This window comes from Ahaetulla prasina, chromosome 2 (assembly GCF_028640845.1).
Source record: "Ahaetulla prasina isolate Xishuangbanna chromosome 2, ASM2864084v1, whole genome shotgun sequence".
NCBI classification, from domain to species: Eukaryota; Metazoa; Chordata; class Lepidosauria; order Squamata; family Colubridae; genus Ahaetulla; species Ahaetulla prasina.
Genome location: NC_080540.1, coordinates 88,553,536 through 88,571,431, shown reverse-complemented (window position 1 = coordinate 88,571,431; position 17,896 = coordinate 88,553,536). Strand labels below are relative to the sequence as shown.

At 38.3% G+C, this 17,896-nt stretch overlaps 1 protein-coding gene across 1 annotated transcript in view; it reads right to left on the bottom strand.

The window, feature by feature from the left end:
* Nucleotides 1-17,896, bottom strand: part of FAT2 (FAT atypical cadherin 2) — a 91,245-nt gene that overhangs the window by 69,910 nt on the left and 3,439 nt on the right. Inside the window, exon 2 of the mRNA XM_058166521.1 lies at nt 27-3,290. Coding sequence (XP_058022504.1) covers nt 27-3,282 — 3,256 coding nt within the window. The 5' untranslated portion in view covers nt 3,283-3,290. The remainder of the gene's footprint in view (nt 1-26; nt 3,291-17,896) is intronic.

Here is a 17,896-nt window from a genome sequence, read left to right as displayed (position 1 = left end):
CCTCTTCTACAATGCCCCATTATTACCTGTGTCATTTTCAATATTGAAGAGAGCCATGCCAGATCCCTCTCTGATGAAATATTGGATTTGTCCATCTTTTCCTCTATCACCGTCTTGAGCTACTACCTTCATCACATGTGTCCCTTCTTGGACGTTTTCTTTCACTGATCCCTCATACACAAAAGAATCAAAGGAAGGAGGGTACAGATTTTCATTAATGTCCAAAACATTTATCTCAATGTAGCAGAGAGAAGAGAGAGAATAGGGCATCCCAGCATCACTGATCTTCACAGAGAGATTATAAAAGTCCATTTTCTCATAATCTAATTCTTTTTCCAATGTTAAAGACCCCGTAAATTCATTCAGATGAAACATATTTTCATTATCACTGATCAGACTGTATTTCAGCTCTCCCTCAGAGGTAATATCTGGATCAAAGGCTTCCAGGAAGAGTAGGGTGGTCCCCAAAGGCAAGTCCTCAGGAACATTCATCTTGTTCAAGGCTGGGATGCAGTAGGGAGAATTGTCATTTACATCTTCCAAAGAAATAACCAGGTCAGCAATTGTAAAGAGTTGATGACCCTTTTGTGGCTGGTCTCTGGCTTCAACTTTTAATATGTACTGAGGCTCCAATTCTCTATCAAGAGTAGCAGTCACTACTACTTCTCCAGTAACACTGTTGATAGCAAATTTATCACTGTGTGTGAGAAAGGAATATTTCACTCTGCTGTTGTCATTTGTATCAGCATCATTAGCTGTCAACACAGCAATGGTTGTACCCATTTTTATGTCCTCTGGTATAGTGATTAAATATGTGCTTTGCAAAAATGTAGGTGCGTTATCATTTGCATCCAGAACATTCACAGCTAATAATTTCCATGTTGACTTCTGAGGACTGCCGAGATCATATACTGTGATGTTAAGCACATAGAAACTTGTTCTTTCATGGTCCAAAGGAGAAAGTACCAGCAGCAGACCTGCTTCTGCGTCAATATCAAAACAGCTCTCCTCATTTCCTGAAGAGATGACGTAGACCATCTTTCCATTAAAGCCAGTATCACTGTCTATTGCTGTCAACTGAGCAATGGTAGAATTAACTGGGGTTGTCTCCAGTATATCAATAGACCGTGGAAAGGTGTCATCAAACTGTGGTGCATGATGGTTCATAAGATATGTATTCAAGGAGGAATCTTCATCCTGGTGGTCTGGAGGTGGAGAGTCAGCAAAATGAATTATGGTGTCAGCCAGTTCCTTGAGCACCCCCGTTTCCTCACATTGAAAAGAGAGAGGAGTTTCCTGGTTGACCACAGTAATATTTATACATGCTGGGGATGCAGAATTATTTCCATCAGTAGCACTAATTTTGAGAGCATAGGAGATTGGTAGGCGTGAGTGGTAGTGGAGATCCTTGAAATGTGCTCTGAGGGAAATAACACCAGACACAGGATTCAATTCAAAAAACTGTCCTTCATTGCCAGACTTGATTTCATATTTTATGGGATTTAGTTCATCTCTATCAATGGCTGAAACTGTGAACACAGAGTGCCCAATAGGTAAATCCCATGGAATGCTTCCATTGCAGTTAATCTTCTCAAATACTGGCACATTATCATTTAGGTTATTCAGAATGAGGGAAACATAAACTTCAGTCTGATGACGAAAAGGAGATCCTGAATCTGATGCCCAGATACGCAGATAATACCACCTCTGCATTAACTCATAATCCATTAATTTAGAAGTAGATATGACACCTGTAAATGGGTCAATGACAAATGGAACAGTTCTCTGATTGGCTATGTTGTATGTAATGAAGCCGTTCTCCCCACTATCATTATCTGTAGCCTTTACTGAGAAAACACTTGATCCAGGAGGCAGATTTTCATCAAAACTACTGAGGTATGAAGATTGGGTGAAGCTAGGAGCATGATTGTTGCAATCAACAACATCAACAATAACAGTGGTAGAAAGGTGTCTATAACTGGCTGTAACTTCAAATTCAAAATGAGACTGTTCATGGAAATCTATTCGTTTTGCTGTAGTTATCAGACCAGTTTGTGTGTTGATTTTAAAGTTAATGCTATCAGAACTTGGTTTCAGCATATATTTTATATTTTGGAGAACTGGAGTAATTTGAACCATGGCAACATGACTTCCAGGGGGCGCACATTCATTGAGTTGCACTTGATAAATATTGTTTTCAAATTTGGCAGAGGTATATTTAGAAGGTTGTATTTGAACAAATACAGTCTGGGAAAAAAGAGGTGGCTTGTTCTTGTCTTTAGCCTGCAAGCTGAGATTGAAACCAAGTGGACTGTTGCTCCAATTGATCTCTTTGTCTGACACTATCATGAAGTCATGACTTCCCGTGTATGATCTTATGGCCCTGAAATGCCCTCTTGGGTCTCCATCCACAATATCAACAGAATCTACCCCAGATCCTGAGCCATCAGTTTTTACACTTAAAGTAGCATAGAGGAGATCTTCAGCAGAATCAACTGGCTTCACTGAAGCAATAACAGGAGGTTTCCTGGTAGAGGGTTCCACCAGGATGGTAACACTGGCCATGTTTCCAAAACCATTTCCTTCAGAGATCTTCCTCATTCTGTCCACAGCCAAGGCCTTTAACTGGTGCTTCCCTCTGTGGGTAGCATTCAGTCTCACTATACTCATGATTATTCCACTGGTGGGATGAATGGTAAACAATTGTGACCTTGTACTTAGTGCATAATAGAATTCTGCATTCTGGCCGATATCAGCATCTGTAGCACTGACCAAACCAATTGTGGTTTTCGGAGGTGTGTCTTCTTCAATTGTCACTTTATAAGAAGGCGGTGAGAATAGAGGCTTTAGGTCATTTCTGTCAAGAATTTGGACCAGCACCTTGGCCCATGTCTCGTAGGCAAATGTTTTCTCTGTGGCATGGATTGTTAAAATATACTTGTCTTTGAACTCCCTGTTCAACCGATCAGTGTTACCACTTCTGGTTCTAATTCTCAAAAAACAGAAATCTCCAACAATATATTCTTCAGCTTTAAAGAGACCACTAGTGTCCCCAGAAACTATTTTATATTTGATGTCCCATGCTGGGTCTGTGATGTATATACCCATTTTGACATAGTTCTCCATGTAAGTTTTGGGTGCTGAGTTTTCATAGATTGAAGTGTTATAAAGAGGATAGGTAAAGTGTAAAAGGGATCCATTGCCTTTCTCCGAATTCCCCTCACAAGCCAGAAAGAATGCTAGGCAAAGGGCAAAGTTCACAAAAAGCTTCCTTGTATCCATCGCAGATCCTAAATGGAGGAAAATGAAAAGAAGAGAGTGAATGGATTTAGACAAAGCATGATATAAAAACAAAATGTGACACCTAAGCTACATGTTTACTATTTATTATCAAGTGCTTTTTGTCATTTTTTAAATCTTAAACAACATAGATTTATTATTTCAGAAACCTTTTCAAGATCAAAAATCACAAATAGTTCTATTTTCTATTTTAACCTATTTTCTATTTTCTCAATTTCTAAGACAGCTCATTCTGCACATATTGGACTGTTTAGGAATGCTGAATTGTGACACAGATATTGTCATCCAGATTTGTCATCTGCTGCTCTATCTGCCTTTTCCAGTTCAGGCAAGAAACTGATTTCCATTTCTTTTCTTCTGAAACAAAACTTTTGTAGTTTAAAAGCTTACTAGAGTCTTTTTTCTTGATCCATTTGTTTAGGTTAGAAGTAATTAGTCTACAATTTGAGAGAATCCCATAATGACATGCTTTTTAGATAGCAATGAAACATGTGTTATGACTGTACAGCAGCTGCATGATTCCAAGAAAAGATGAAACTGCTTTTAGATTGGGTTCTGCAACTCATTTGAGCTGAAGCATCTTTCTGGAATTGAAGCCAAAGCACTGCAGCCTTAATATGTCATTTTATGGTAAAATTACATACAATACGGCGATTTTGAGCTGTATATAATATGGTATTCAGGAAGTTGTCACTGTTTTCCTTACTGAAGTGTAGAAACGTTCTTCACATGACTAAATTTCATGTCTTAGTAAGTGGTTAAATATAATTGGCATGGTTCATGCATCACATTAATCCATAAACCAGATAAATCTTATTAAGGCTTAATGTGCTACATAAATTTTGTGTGTGTGTGTGTGTAATATTAAAAGTTATACAGCAATTGAAAGTATCAATTTCTTTTTAGAAAAAGCAATCGGCTTAATAGTTAATCCGCTATTAATTGTTTCACAGTATAATTGGGAAAACATTCTCTGCCCCTAGAAGCACAGTAATCAGTTACATGAGAAAAACATGTTATATTGAAATACCGTTTCATTTGGCATAAAATGTAGTTGTCAGTTTCTAACTATTTCACCACTGTATGTTATATTTAGTCTGTACCAGCTTCCCTTAAATATTCTCCAAATGTATTGGACTCCCATAATTGGCCTTATTTGCTAAGAATTATGAGAACTACAGTCCAATATTATTTAGGGCATTAGGTCAGAGGACATTGATCATCTAGAGACTAGAGAAAGAACAAAATAGCACATAGAGCAGCAATATCAATCATACATTGCTTTATATGTAAATCCGAAGTGGCAATTATTCAGATACCCAAATAATGCTGGGAAATTCCTCTCGCAGTTTTCAAGATTAGTTCTTACCTCTGACTAGCTTTCTAAATTCTTCTCTGAAGTCCAACTAATTCTCCATTCTTGAGTTTGCTAGTTACATAGGGCTTGACAACTTGCAACTGAACATCATTCCTAACCCTTCCTTATTCCAGGAAGCAGCAGTAACTTCTTCTAAGAAATAGCATGAAACTGCTCAAGAGGGTAGAAGGATTGTGACAGCGTAGAAGCATTCTAACATGCATATAGTCGAACTAAAGATTTCATTGCACAAAAAACATCAATAAATTGGAACATCCCAAGACTACTATTATACTCTTGCACAGCACAATTTAGTAATGCTTACAGCTGCAGCAAAAAGTGATGAACAAGGAAAGCTATTTTCTCTCTTCCTTTCAGGACTGCTATGGCTTCAGGTCTGCAGCATGCAAAATGTGCAGGGCAAATTAATCATCTAAAACAGAACTGTTAAGCTGTCAGCAATGTTTTCTACTAAGAGGTTTAGACCTTGTATTTCCATATCAATCAAAGATGCTTCCTCCTTTGTACCCTGTACAGTTTCTGCTCAGAGGTTCATATATTATAAAATGCACATTGAAAGAGGAAATATATGAGTCTGGGAGTGGAAAACAAGGTGCAGAAAAATAGAATCTATTATACTGAAGTTATGCTGAAGTGGTTTAGCTTTCTTTTTTTTAAATGAACTCACCCTGATACAACTGTGCAGAAAGAATACACAGTTCAAAGAATGATCGATATCTACCAAGTGCATAATCATTTTTAACCATCTCTAAACATTGCAGCATTCATATCTCAGACGCATATTTTCCTGCATGTCCTCGTCTTTCCACAATGTAGACCAGTGGCCCGCAACCTTTTGGGCACCAGGGATCGGTTCCATAAAAGAGGTTTTTCTGCAGACCGGAAAAACTGTACTGCCTGCATCCCGCAGATGGGACTTTGCTTAGTTGGTTAGTGGTTACGTGCGGCCTAGTTGCTAGCATGCCACAGACCAAAGCTAGTCCACGGACTGGGGGTTGGGGACCCCTGGTGTATGCACAGGAGTATTGGAATCATTGTCTGATAAACTTGGGAGAATTTGACAGAATATTATCTTGGCTAGAGAATCAAGAGAAGACTGATTACATTTCTGTGCATTCTTTTCATACATTTGCTTAAGGTACGCTTCTTAATCTTCACCAAGCTCATCTTCTGAGCTTCATACTTTATCTTACTAATAAAACTGACCCTGTTGTGAGTCACCTGAAAAACTGGAAGAGATTTCTCCACCTGCATCCTTTCCTTTATTTTTTCTAGTGCTCTTTAACAAGTTCATAAACATGTTTGTACATGTAGATTTCTGTGACAGGAGCCTTAAGATAGAACAAAAGGCCTATCTACAACCTTAGGCAAGAGGGGGGAAAATACTGACCAGAAATCTGGCTTTACGATACACATTGCTTCATTCTCTGAAAAGGTCACTTGAAAATAGCAAGTTAAATAAACAAATATACAAGAAATCACACAGATTATTTCTCCAGAAGACCAAAGAATTAAAAGGTTAGTTATTCTTACATTTATAACTCCTACCTTTTCCATTGGGAATCCAATTATTGTACATAGTAATGCACAGCAGAAAAATCCCCTCACATCAGTTTCTATCCATTCACATTTAATCTGATGAAAAAGTATTGATTCTTGAGACTGCTTTCAAAGAGAATTTTGGGGAAATTCTCATGGGTGGAGGATGGGTGAACTATGATATCCTTGCATTAATTCTGGCACAGTGAATACCGATATCTATCTTTGCAAACTGCCCTATCTTCTCACTTTGCTAAACACAGTTCCTCCCATAGATAAACACAGGGGTTTCAAAAAGTTGAAAATTTGGTAATAAACAAAACTAGGACTTACCTCCAAAACAAAGATTCAAATTGAGATTAACAGAGGATTGAATGTAAGAGGGCTGCTACCGAAGACACAAACTAAACCTTCGGAACTGAACATTCAGCCAAAATTTATTGAGCATGCCATCAATCTCCCTTGGAAAAAAATGTTAGGGCTTTCTTTGATCTGATGGTCAGGGAGCTGGTTAGCAAGCATATAGACAGAAGTCATTCATACTGTAGAAGCATAGTTCACTATGATGAAAAACTGGAGTTTGGGAGAATCACTGGAAATTTTATATTCCTGTGACTGAAAAGATTTAAAAAAACATCAAAGACTCAACAGTAGACAATGGACTTGGCTGTAAGTCATCAAGGGATCAGAGAGAGATTTAATTCCTTTAGTGCAGATCTCTAATTTTTGTGGGTTTGTTTTGGTAGTGGTACAATTAAGTGCAGTCCCTGATAAAGTGCTTATTGAATATACAAATACACAGCAGACATATTTAACGCTATCCTCTTTTGATTAGTTAGGGGGGGAAAAAGCCTTTTTAATAAGATTGATCAGAATGAATGGAGGACTACAAAAATGTCATTTCATTAGTTTTGGCATATCAGCATTCAAAAATGGCACAACAACCATTGCTTTGCCTTTCTAACAGGAAATGTGATTTTTAAAATCACATCCTTTCTTCAGATAAGTATATACTTCGAGCATGGCTTTGCAAGAAGTTGTCATATAAAGTATGATATACATACATATATTCCATAATAATATTATCAGCATTCAAAAAATAATGTGCAGCAAAAATATAGTACATAGTGTCGATCTATCCTGACTTTTATTGTTCCTGAATATATTGGAAAGTACTGAATTTGAACCACAGTGAATTTACATGATTGGTAAGCTGTATTAGTAGTGATAGTAGTAGCTATTTTGAACCACAGTAAGCTTAGCAAACTGTATTGTGACTTAATATGTGAACACAGCCAATGTCATGAGGTGCCAATAATCAAGTAGAAAAACAGTGGCTAAACTGGGGCACTGTTTTTTATATTTTTTGTCTGTCCTTCTCAATCTACAATCAGCCATAATAATGGAGGCTATAACCCTGGAGATAAGAAATGGCTCATACTCCAATTATGTGCATTTTGATATTATTCTGTAAACAAGCAAGTTACCTAAGAGAAGTATAACTCCACAGAGTAAACCCAAAGGATGAGGCTTTGTACTACCATGAGCCCCAGGACAATAAAGAAAGATAAATGAATATATTAGGAGATTAGATAGCAGATGGTTGTCTGCAGAAATGCCATTTTGTCTCTGCTTGGCTAAAGAAGCTACAGATGTCCAAGTCATTGATGAAGATGTTGAAGAGTACTGCCAGAGGACTGGAAAAGAGCTGATGTAGTTCCCATCTTCAAAAAAGGAAAAAAAACCAGGAAACTATAAACCTATCAGCCTGACCTCAATACCGGGGAAGATTCTGGAAAAGATAATCAAGCAACGAATCACCGAACACCTAGAAGCAAACAAAGTAATAACCAAAAGCCAACATGGGTTTGTCAAAAACAGATTATGCCAGACTAATCTTATCGCATTCTTTGACAAAATGACAAAATTAGTAGACCAGAGGAATGCTGTCAATATAATTTACTTGGACTTCAGTAAAGCATTTGATAAAGTAGAACATAACCTACTACTAGATAAAGTAGGAAAATGTGGGTTAGACAGCACCACCACCACCAGATGGATTCGTAACTGACTGACCAACTGCACTCAACGTGTAGTCTCAACGGAACTACATCCACATGGAGGGAAGTATGCAGTGGAGTACCCCAAGGCTCTGTTTTAGGTCCAATACTCTTCAACATCTTCATCAATGACTTGGACGAGGGGATAGATGGGGAACTCATCAAATTTGCAGATGACACCAAGCTGGCAGGAATAGCCAACACTCCAGAAGATAGGCTCAAGTTACAGAAAGATCTTGACAGACTTGAACATTGGGCGCTATCTAACAAAATGAAATTCAACAGTGAAAAAAGTAAGGTTCTACATTTAGGCAAAAAAACCAAAATGCACAGGTACCGTATATGTGGTACCTTGCTCAATAGTAGTACCTGTGAGAGGGATCTTGGAGTCCTAGTGGATAACCATTTAGATATGAGCCAGCAGTGTGCAGCAGCTGCTAAAAAAGCCAACACAGTTCTGGGCTGCATAAACAGAGAGATAGAATCAAGATCACGTGAAGTGTTAGTACCACTTTATAATGCCTTGGTAAGGCCACACTTGGAATATTGCATCCAGTTTTGGTCGCCACGATGTAAAAAAGATGTTGAGACTCTAGAAAGAGTGCAGAGAAGAGCAACAAAGATGATTAGGGGACTGGAGGCTAAAACATATGAAGAACGGTTGCAGGAACTGGGTATGTCTAGTTTAATAAAAAGAAGGACTAGGGGAGACATGATAGCAGTGTTCCAATATCTCAGGGGTTGCCACAAAGAAGAGGGAGTCGGGCTGTTCTCCAAAGCACCTGAGGGTAGAACAAGAAGCAATGGGTGGAAACTGATCAAAGAAAGAAGCAACTTAGAACTAAGGAGAAATTTCCTGACAGTTAGAACAATTAATAAGTGGAACAACTTGCCTGCAAAAGTTGTGAATGTTCCAACACTGGAAATTTTTAAGAAAATGTTGGATAACCATCTGACTGAGATGATGTAGGGTTTCCTGCCTGGGCCGGGGGTTGGACTAGAAGACCTCCAAGGTCCCTTCCAACTCTGTTGTTATATTATATATTAATCAAATACACAAAAATTGAAAATACCCAAATCATGGATCTCATCAACCTCCGCCTTACTATCTCCTTTCAGTTTGATGGAGAAGCATACCAACAAATCAGAGAATACCCATGGGATTACCCTCAGAACTCATGGCAGAGATTAGAATGCAGTTTCTGGAAAATACAGCATCCTTTATAATTAAAAGTAAGGAACCCATATGTAGATGACACCTTTGTGTCATAATTAAGACACAATAACTTTTTTGTTGTTGAGAAGATACATGAAATAGTCAGCAACATATTCAAACAAATTTCCTAACAGGAGAAAATAATAATATACTATTCCTGAATTTCTTATCAGGAGAAGAAATGGTAGCAAATTAGAAATACAAGTTTATCAAAAAACCGCCATCATTAACTAAATTCTCCACTACCAAAGTAACAACCCAATGTCCTCCCACAAGAGGAGCTATGTAAGAGCATTATTCAGATGAGCACATACACACTCTAGCAAGTAACCCTGAAAACTAGAAGAAGGAAGCAGACCATTTACACAACAGCTTCCAACAAAATGGATACTCATAGAATTTCATCAACTATTCAACTCACTACAGTACAACCAACACAATATGGAAAGAATAACATCTAAACATACAATTAAACATAAATCAAAAACATCTCAGAAACAACCAACAGACTCTTACAAACACATAGCATCATTGCAGCATACAAATCAAGTAAAGCCTCTAAGTAAATGAATAGACACAATAGCCCAAAAACAAAATACAGGAGTCACCTATAACACACAGTGTCAGGACTGTAATAACCACTATGTACGACAGATAGGCAGAAGGCTAGTAGAGCAGATGCAACTAGCAGTCAGAAGGTACAATGAAAATCCTTACTTTCACAACACATGGACAGACTCAGCCATAATTTCAATTGGAAAACTGTGAGCATCCTAGACCAAGTTAAATCCCAAAGCACTAGGGAATTCCTGGAAGCTTGGCACTCAGACAAATCAGCCATCAACAGGCACATAGAGACAAACACACCATTCAAGAGACAGTAAAAAATCCAAGAAGCAAACAAAAAGACCAATACACCTCTTCACCAACAATCAACATCCAAATAAGTAGTGACTAACACCAGGATTCACACCAGACAAATAATAAAGCAGTAAACAATACCCTAATCAAGGAATAACCTACTTAAACAACAAGCAGTAAACAACAACCTAATCAAGGAACTAAAAAGAGAAAACAACACCTTCACAACACTGACTGGGCAAGCAACTATATGTAAACAGAAAGTAAACCCCTTTTTCCTTCTACCACTGAAGATATTACTTAGTTAGGTAATGAAACCTCTATCTGCAAGCAAACAACCAAGATCAGAGAGTATCAAGGACTTCATACTTCAAACGTAGCCTACAAATACCATGTTTTCCCGAAAATAAGTTTTCTTTTGACCCCCAAAATATGGCATTTGCCTTATTATTGGGGGTCTTATCCCTGAAGTGGAATAGGTGTGGCCGGTTCTTGCCCGCAGCATTGCCAGTGAGGATCGGGTCACAAAAAAAACCCTGAAGTTTTTGCAGGCAAATTGGGTGCAAAGGAGAACTCTCCGCAGGGAGCGAGAAGGGCCAAATGATGGCTTCCCAGCGGGTCCTAATGAAGCCCTGCAAGAAAAGCGGCCACAACCAGAGAACTTGAAACTAGGTGGGACCAGAGTTGCTTTTGCCCAGAGTTGCCTCCTCCACTTTGGGATGCTGCTGGGGCTTCTCTCGATGTGGCTACTGAGCTGTTCGATCAGCTTGTGCCATGGCTATTTTGATTGCCCGCTTTATCTGGAGATGTCCAACGGGACGTTGCATCACTATTTTGTGCCCGCCAACTCAGAGAAGTCACTGGGGGAACTGGAAAACAAATTTTGACAGGGCCAGGAGCACAAGAGCCACGAGGAGAGCTGCCTCAATGATGACTTCCTGGGAATGCTGGTGCATGTGCGGGGCCCTCCTCAAGGAGACACTGACTGTCTTGGCCAGCCTGCAGGACAAGTACGAGCTGCTTGCGCTCACTGTCCGGAGCCATGGTGCATGCCTCAGCCACCTTAAGACAGAGTATCACAAGGGCTGAGCGGGAGCAGGCACTTCACTGGGCTTCGAATGATCCTCTCTTTCCCCACCCCTCAGTGGCCAGCCATGTCGGTGGGACTCTTGCCAGCCACACTTCTCCACAGACAGACTGACTTTCCTCCATTGCATGCCGATTGGGCATGGAAGTCAAGTAATACACGCGTTTCACTTCTCCGCGGTGTTTTACCTGGCTTCCAGCTCCTGCCATGCCCAGCAAGGGAGGGGGGGGAGAAGAGACGGCAAGGGGACCCCCATCTCACTCCATGCATCTTGTTTCTCCACCGCCCACTCCTCCCCACCTGCCACTCCCCCTCGCTGGCCAAGATTAGCAAACCAGATATGGGGAGCTGAATGCACTGCTGCCGCCCGGGAGAAAAAGAACATCAGAAATGGGCTCTCTCGCAGTGCCTCCTCTCTCTCTTTTTCTCCTGAGTGGCAGCAGTGCATCCGGCTCACCGAATCTAGCCTGCTGATCTCAGGTTGCAGTGGCTCTGAAGTTCCCTCTCCTTTCTCTCTTCGCATGCATCTAAGTATTTGGGGGGAGGTTTATTTTTTGGGGGGGAAGGCTTATTTTTTGGGGGGGGTTATTTTAGTGCATGCACTCAAAAATTGAGGACCCAGATTGTTGGGGGCAATAAAAGTTGACTTTGTATATAATATACAAATGGATGAGACTATTGCTTAACACAATGTAAGCCGCCCTGAGTCTTCGGAGAAGGGCGGGATATAAATTCAAATTAAAAAAAATTGGGCTTATTATCAGGACATCTCTTAGTTTTGGGGAAATGGTATTCTTTTCTAATTTTCCATCTGATGAAAAATAAAGCCAATAAATAGTAAACTGCCAAACTAAGACAGAGAGTGAAAGGTGAAAAAAACAAGTTGTATGAATGATTTTTTTTCCAAATACAAGTTATCATGGAGATAAGTTTTAGATTAGATTTTAAGATACATTTATATTAGGTTTCAAACTGGAAAAATAAAGTGATTCACACAAGAGATGCCACCTGGAAGAGAGAAAGGTCAGTATTGACTACTTTGATTGGCAACATCTCTCAAAGGTTTTCTGCCTTCTGCTAGTTGAACTTTTTATCCAGAAATGCTAGAAAGTGATGGCTAATCTTTTCCGGACCAAGTGCCCAAAGTGTGTGCACGCGCCCAAACCCCCAAAATGCAATGCACGCACAGCCCCCTGCATGCGCCCAACCCCCCCCGCATGCACATGCACCCCCCGCACGCGCATGTGCAGCAGAGACCCAAAGACCAGATGGCCGGCAGGAGGTATGCGCACATGTGCAGTGGAGCTGAACTGCGGTGACGGCTCACATCCCATCAGAGAGGGCACCTCGTGCCACCTCTGGCATGCATACCATAGGTTTGCCATCAAGGTGCTAGAACAAGCACAAGACATTACACATGCAAAGCACTGACTTTACAAGGATCTACTCTTCTTTCAATTTTAAAGTAATACTTTTTACTATTTCCGAATAGGCAAAATACCCACTGATGAAACAATTTCTAAATCTGTTTTCATAGGAAATGAGCCAAAATTTTAAAATTCTGACTCTTCTTTCCTAGGATACTTCAGATAAATCAATGCTTTCTATAAAAATTCCCATTTTGAAAATAGCAAAAGCAATGACACTATTTTAAATACTTACATTTCTTACTTTATTGATTGATTTATACCCTCTTCAGTAATTTCCAAGATATCTTACAAAAAGTGAAAAAATAAACCATTCATTTAATGAACAAATAGGAGAAGGGAATATCTGTTAGAGCCAAATATCCATTAAATGTAACTACTTTTAATAATTTCTATATATTTCTAGAAGATGGACTATTGTCCAGAGTGATCTGCTAACAGTTTTTGCTATAGTTTGGGGCAAAGTCCATTATTGCCTAATACTGAGAAAAAACTGGATCTAGTGGAATTTGTCCAAAGTCACTCAATCATAGTGTGATAAAGTGAGGGTTTACTGTAATGCAATATGAAAATTTGCATATATCACCATGTTGCAGTCAAGTTAACCATAGACTTTTCCCACTATTTTCTAGGGAAATTTTTATTATTATTATTATTATTATTATTATTATTATTATTATTATTATTATTGACAGTATACACAGCAAACGAGATAACTATGCTGGATTTCATATCACAGATCACTAGTCGACACTATTATTATTATTATTATTATTATTATTATTATTATTATTATTATTATTATTATTATTATTATTATTATTATTATTACTATTATTATTTGGTCTCTTCATGTCAGTACTGAGCGATAATTTTCGATCCACATGGAAACAGGCAATAGCAACTTAAATCTCATAATGGGGGTTCTCTACAATAGGGGTCCCCAACCCTCATTCCCTGGGCTGGCACAGGGCCATGGCATGCCAGCAACTGGGCAGCGCAAACAAAACCATGCATCTTCCGGTCCGCAGGTAAACTGTTTTCCATGGAACCGGTCCCTGGTGCCCAAAAGATTGGGGGCTGCTGATCTTCAAGTCTTCTATTTAGCATGGGATACTATCAGCCCAAACATTTATTAAGCAGCATGTAATAGACTGAGAGTGCCAGGAACCTTTGCCCTCCCCTCAGCTATCCTTGAAGGTATCTCTCTTTTACCCAGAGAGACAATGTCCCTGTGACTACAGACCCACAGAAACAACAGTGTGTGTGCTTCTCCAGGTCCTGTACTACACAGACCTTTGTACTAGCCTTGTCTCACAATTGCTGCATAAATACCGAGGCCACACAGGATGATTCTAAACCTCCCTGCTGCTTTTAGATACCAACTCTGTTACAACATACAATGTTGTGCAGCCGTGCTCAAAATTCATTGAATGATACCTGTGCCATAACCTAAGCACTTAGTTCGCCATATTAGAGGGCCCTGTAATTTGATATAGTCTTCCACAAACTAACCATTTGTGCGCCCATCTAATGCCTACCCTTTTAAATTATCTTAATACTTTCTGTTTTAATATATTCTAACTTTTCACAATATTTTAGCATCTTTTATGCTTTTAAATTAATTCAACCGTACCCTCCTTCTGCTGGTCTACGGCCATAATAAAGTTTTCATTGGTTTTTATGTTGATTCCTGGCAACTGCCTAATCCCTGCAATTTTCTTGGCATTTTTTTTTTTTGCAAATGGTTTGCCATTGTCTCCTTTCTAGGGCTGAAAGGGGTTACTGGCCCAAGTCATCCAGTTGGCTTTGTGCCTAAGATGGGACTAGAACTCAGTTTCTTGGTTTCTAGCCTGATGCCTTAACTGTTACACCAAACCAACTACCTAATCACATACACATTTGGATTTTACAAATATTTAACTAGTTGGACTTGATCAATTGATTTGACTTGATCAACTGTATAACTCTCTTTCTCCCCCTTTCTTTTAGGTAATGCTACATTGTGTCCCCCTTGTATAACATCAGAAAAACTGGGATAATTCTAGTCTTCTTCCATGTCTTTTGCTGAGTTCAAGTTTTCTTTCTCCATTTTATTAATTGTGGAGCAAATTAGCACAGACATATAGGACAAACTCTATACTAATTTATCTGACTTCACATTTTTTCTTGGTTTCTTAATTCATGATAGATTTTAAGATTCTGAGATTCGAGGAAAGAAAAGCAAAAACTTTTAGCAATTACCTAATTAGGTCCACAAATCAGTCAGTCATGACTCTGTAATATACACATGTCTCATTTTAATTCTATGGAGCAGATAGCATTTTAACTATATATACATATCTGCTGTCCAAAAATGGATGGGCAACACACAATCATCCAGTACCCTCAAATTATTCCCACAAAATCTGATAGTAAAGTGGGTGAATAGTAAACTGCTCTTTCTTCACCTTTAAACCCTTATTACCTCACAAATTTCAACTCTTTTAATATTTAAGGTATCAAAGATTGGAATTGGATTGTTTTGCCTCTAACAAGCCTCCTATTCCCATTCCTACTCTGAAATCCCCATAGACAGACAGACATCCCACCCGTCTGGAGACATTATGGATTATTGTCCCAAATTATTGGGATCACCCCAATAATTTGGCAGACTGAACTGTGGCCCTCACTGCTTGCTCTACTTTAAATCGCTAACATAGTTGTAGAATTAAATATATATAAGTAATATTAGGCCAGTTTTTTTAAAAAAAAAGCAGGAAAAGCTTACTATAATTGACTAAATATCATAAATGACAGTATGTATACTTTCTTTCTATTGACAAAGGTGTACTGAATTTACTTTGACTTTATTGCTTATTAGCAGTTTTCAAAGGCATAGGCATGTGAGTACTTTGCAGCAAAAAGAATTAAATCTTAAATGTGTTCATCTTTCATGTAGCCTAAGATGTTATCTCATGTTAGCAAATTTAGTGTCCTTGAAAAACTATGGGAAAACTTTGAAATTTGATTACAGACTTCCCCTCATTAGTTTTTGTCAATAAATCCTTGACTCTGCTCTCCTAATTTTTGTCCCCAGGTACTTCCAGATTGAAAGACACAAAGATGTAGGCATTAAGGCATAGAGAAGGATTGTTATTTCAAATCCATCAAGTCCTGTTGTTTTCTCTTACAAAGACAGTATAGCATGGATCATAGGATACAAGTGACATTGACAAGGATTTCATAGGATTGTATTGTCTATAAACACATCTGTATGGATTAAAAATTATCCTTAAAAAACAAAAGATGGTGAAATAGGATTTAGTTAGAAAGTTGTCTGACAACCACACCATATAAAAGATAGGGCAAGCAAGACCAAAAGGCATGGGGGAAGGATGCATCCTTCTTCCTCAACTATCAGGAGACAAGTCTTTACAAACAGTTCTTGTTCACTCTGGAAGCAAGATTTGTGGTTAAAACATTCTTGGTGGATTCAGTCCTTGGCAGAACATTTCACAAGGTCCAGAACTTCAAAGCCACCAAGGAGAAAAAAATGAATTTGGAAATTGCTTTTGTCAGTCCTCGCTGACTTATATTGTTCTGTTAAAATTATGCATGTTAATTATTGCTTTTATTTGTTGAAATTAAAATGTCTAACTTCTTACATTATGGTCATTAGACTTTTGTGAATTTGCTATTGAAGGAAAAAGAAAGTGTAACAAAGCAGCTAGACCTGATTGGTTGATTTGAATGATTAATGTAAGAATTGGAATGTAATGTATTTATCCCATTTGAGCACTTACCATTGTCCCCTAATTTGTGTAAATGCAGCATAGAGAGCCAGTTTAGGCTAATTTAGTGATTAAGGCATTAGATTAGAAACCAGGAGACTGTGAGTACTAGGCCCACCTTAACCACAAAAGCCAACAGAGTGACTTTGGGCCAGTCTCTCTCACTCAGCCCAGCTCACTTCATAGGGTTGTTATTGTTATGGGAAAATAGAAGGAGGAAAGGTGTGTTGAATATGTTTTCCATCTTGAGTTATTTGTAAAAATAATAAAGGCAGGTTATAAATAAATAAATAGACCTCCCTCTGTTATTAGGTTTCTTTTCTTTTTAATTTCTCACCTGGATGTTGCTATGTAGGAAATAATATTCTCTGCATGCAAAACATTAAAAGTTTCTTTAAAGCGTATGTTTTTCCAATGTCCTAAATTTATTCTTCTTCGGGGGGGAAAGTAGTTACATATTAATATGAGTTTGGGACAAGGTTTTCTGACATCTATATTCTTTTGAACTATTTCTATTACATGGAAATTAACTGAATCACCCCAAAGTGGATTCTTTGTGCTATTCTTGTTAAGAGATAAGTCATTCAACACTAGAAATATAAATGTATGGTCTCAAGTATTCAATGGACTGAAAACCTGATGTTACTTGTAACTCACAAGTAAGTAGGGTATAAGATGTAGCTTATGTATGGATAAGTACTATGAAATACAGTTAACCTTTATTGAAAATGTGTAACATTTCATATACACATGGTACGTTGTTTGTTTTTTCTGTGTTCCATTAACAATTATATATAGATGTGGGGTGATGAGTTTTAGGGTGGGGTAGCTATTCTTAAAAGCTACCACTAATGATTTGTAGGAATGCACTTTTGTGAGGGATGTCCAAAGAAAAAGTTACTATTGTACTACAAAATGGAAAGCACAGGTAACTTTATCTCACTGTTTATGTCTATAATACTACTTGATTTCTGCATTATTATTTTTTTAAAAAATGGTTCTTCCGTGTGCTTAAAAGGGCTCTATTGCACCTTGAAGAACCAGAAAAAGAAAATGTCTCTACTGCATAATGCTTGCTTTTTCTACTCCACCTCCCCAGAAAACCACACAAAAAAGGGGGAGACGGAGAAATCCTGTCTGTTCAGCAAAACTGGGTTTATTCTAATAACACAATAGTACCCAGGTTTCAAGAAAAGTCTCTTACTTTTAATCCTATTATCTCCATGCATTTCTGAAGATTAAAATGTGCCTGTTG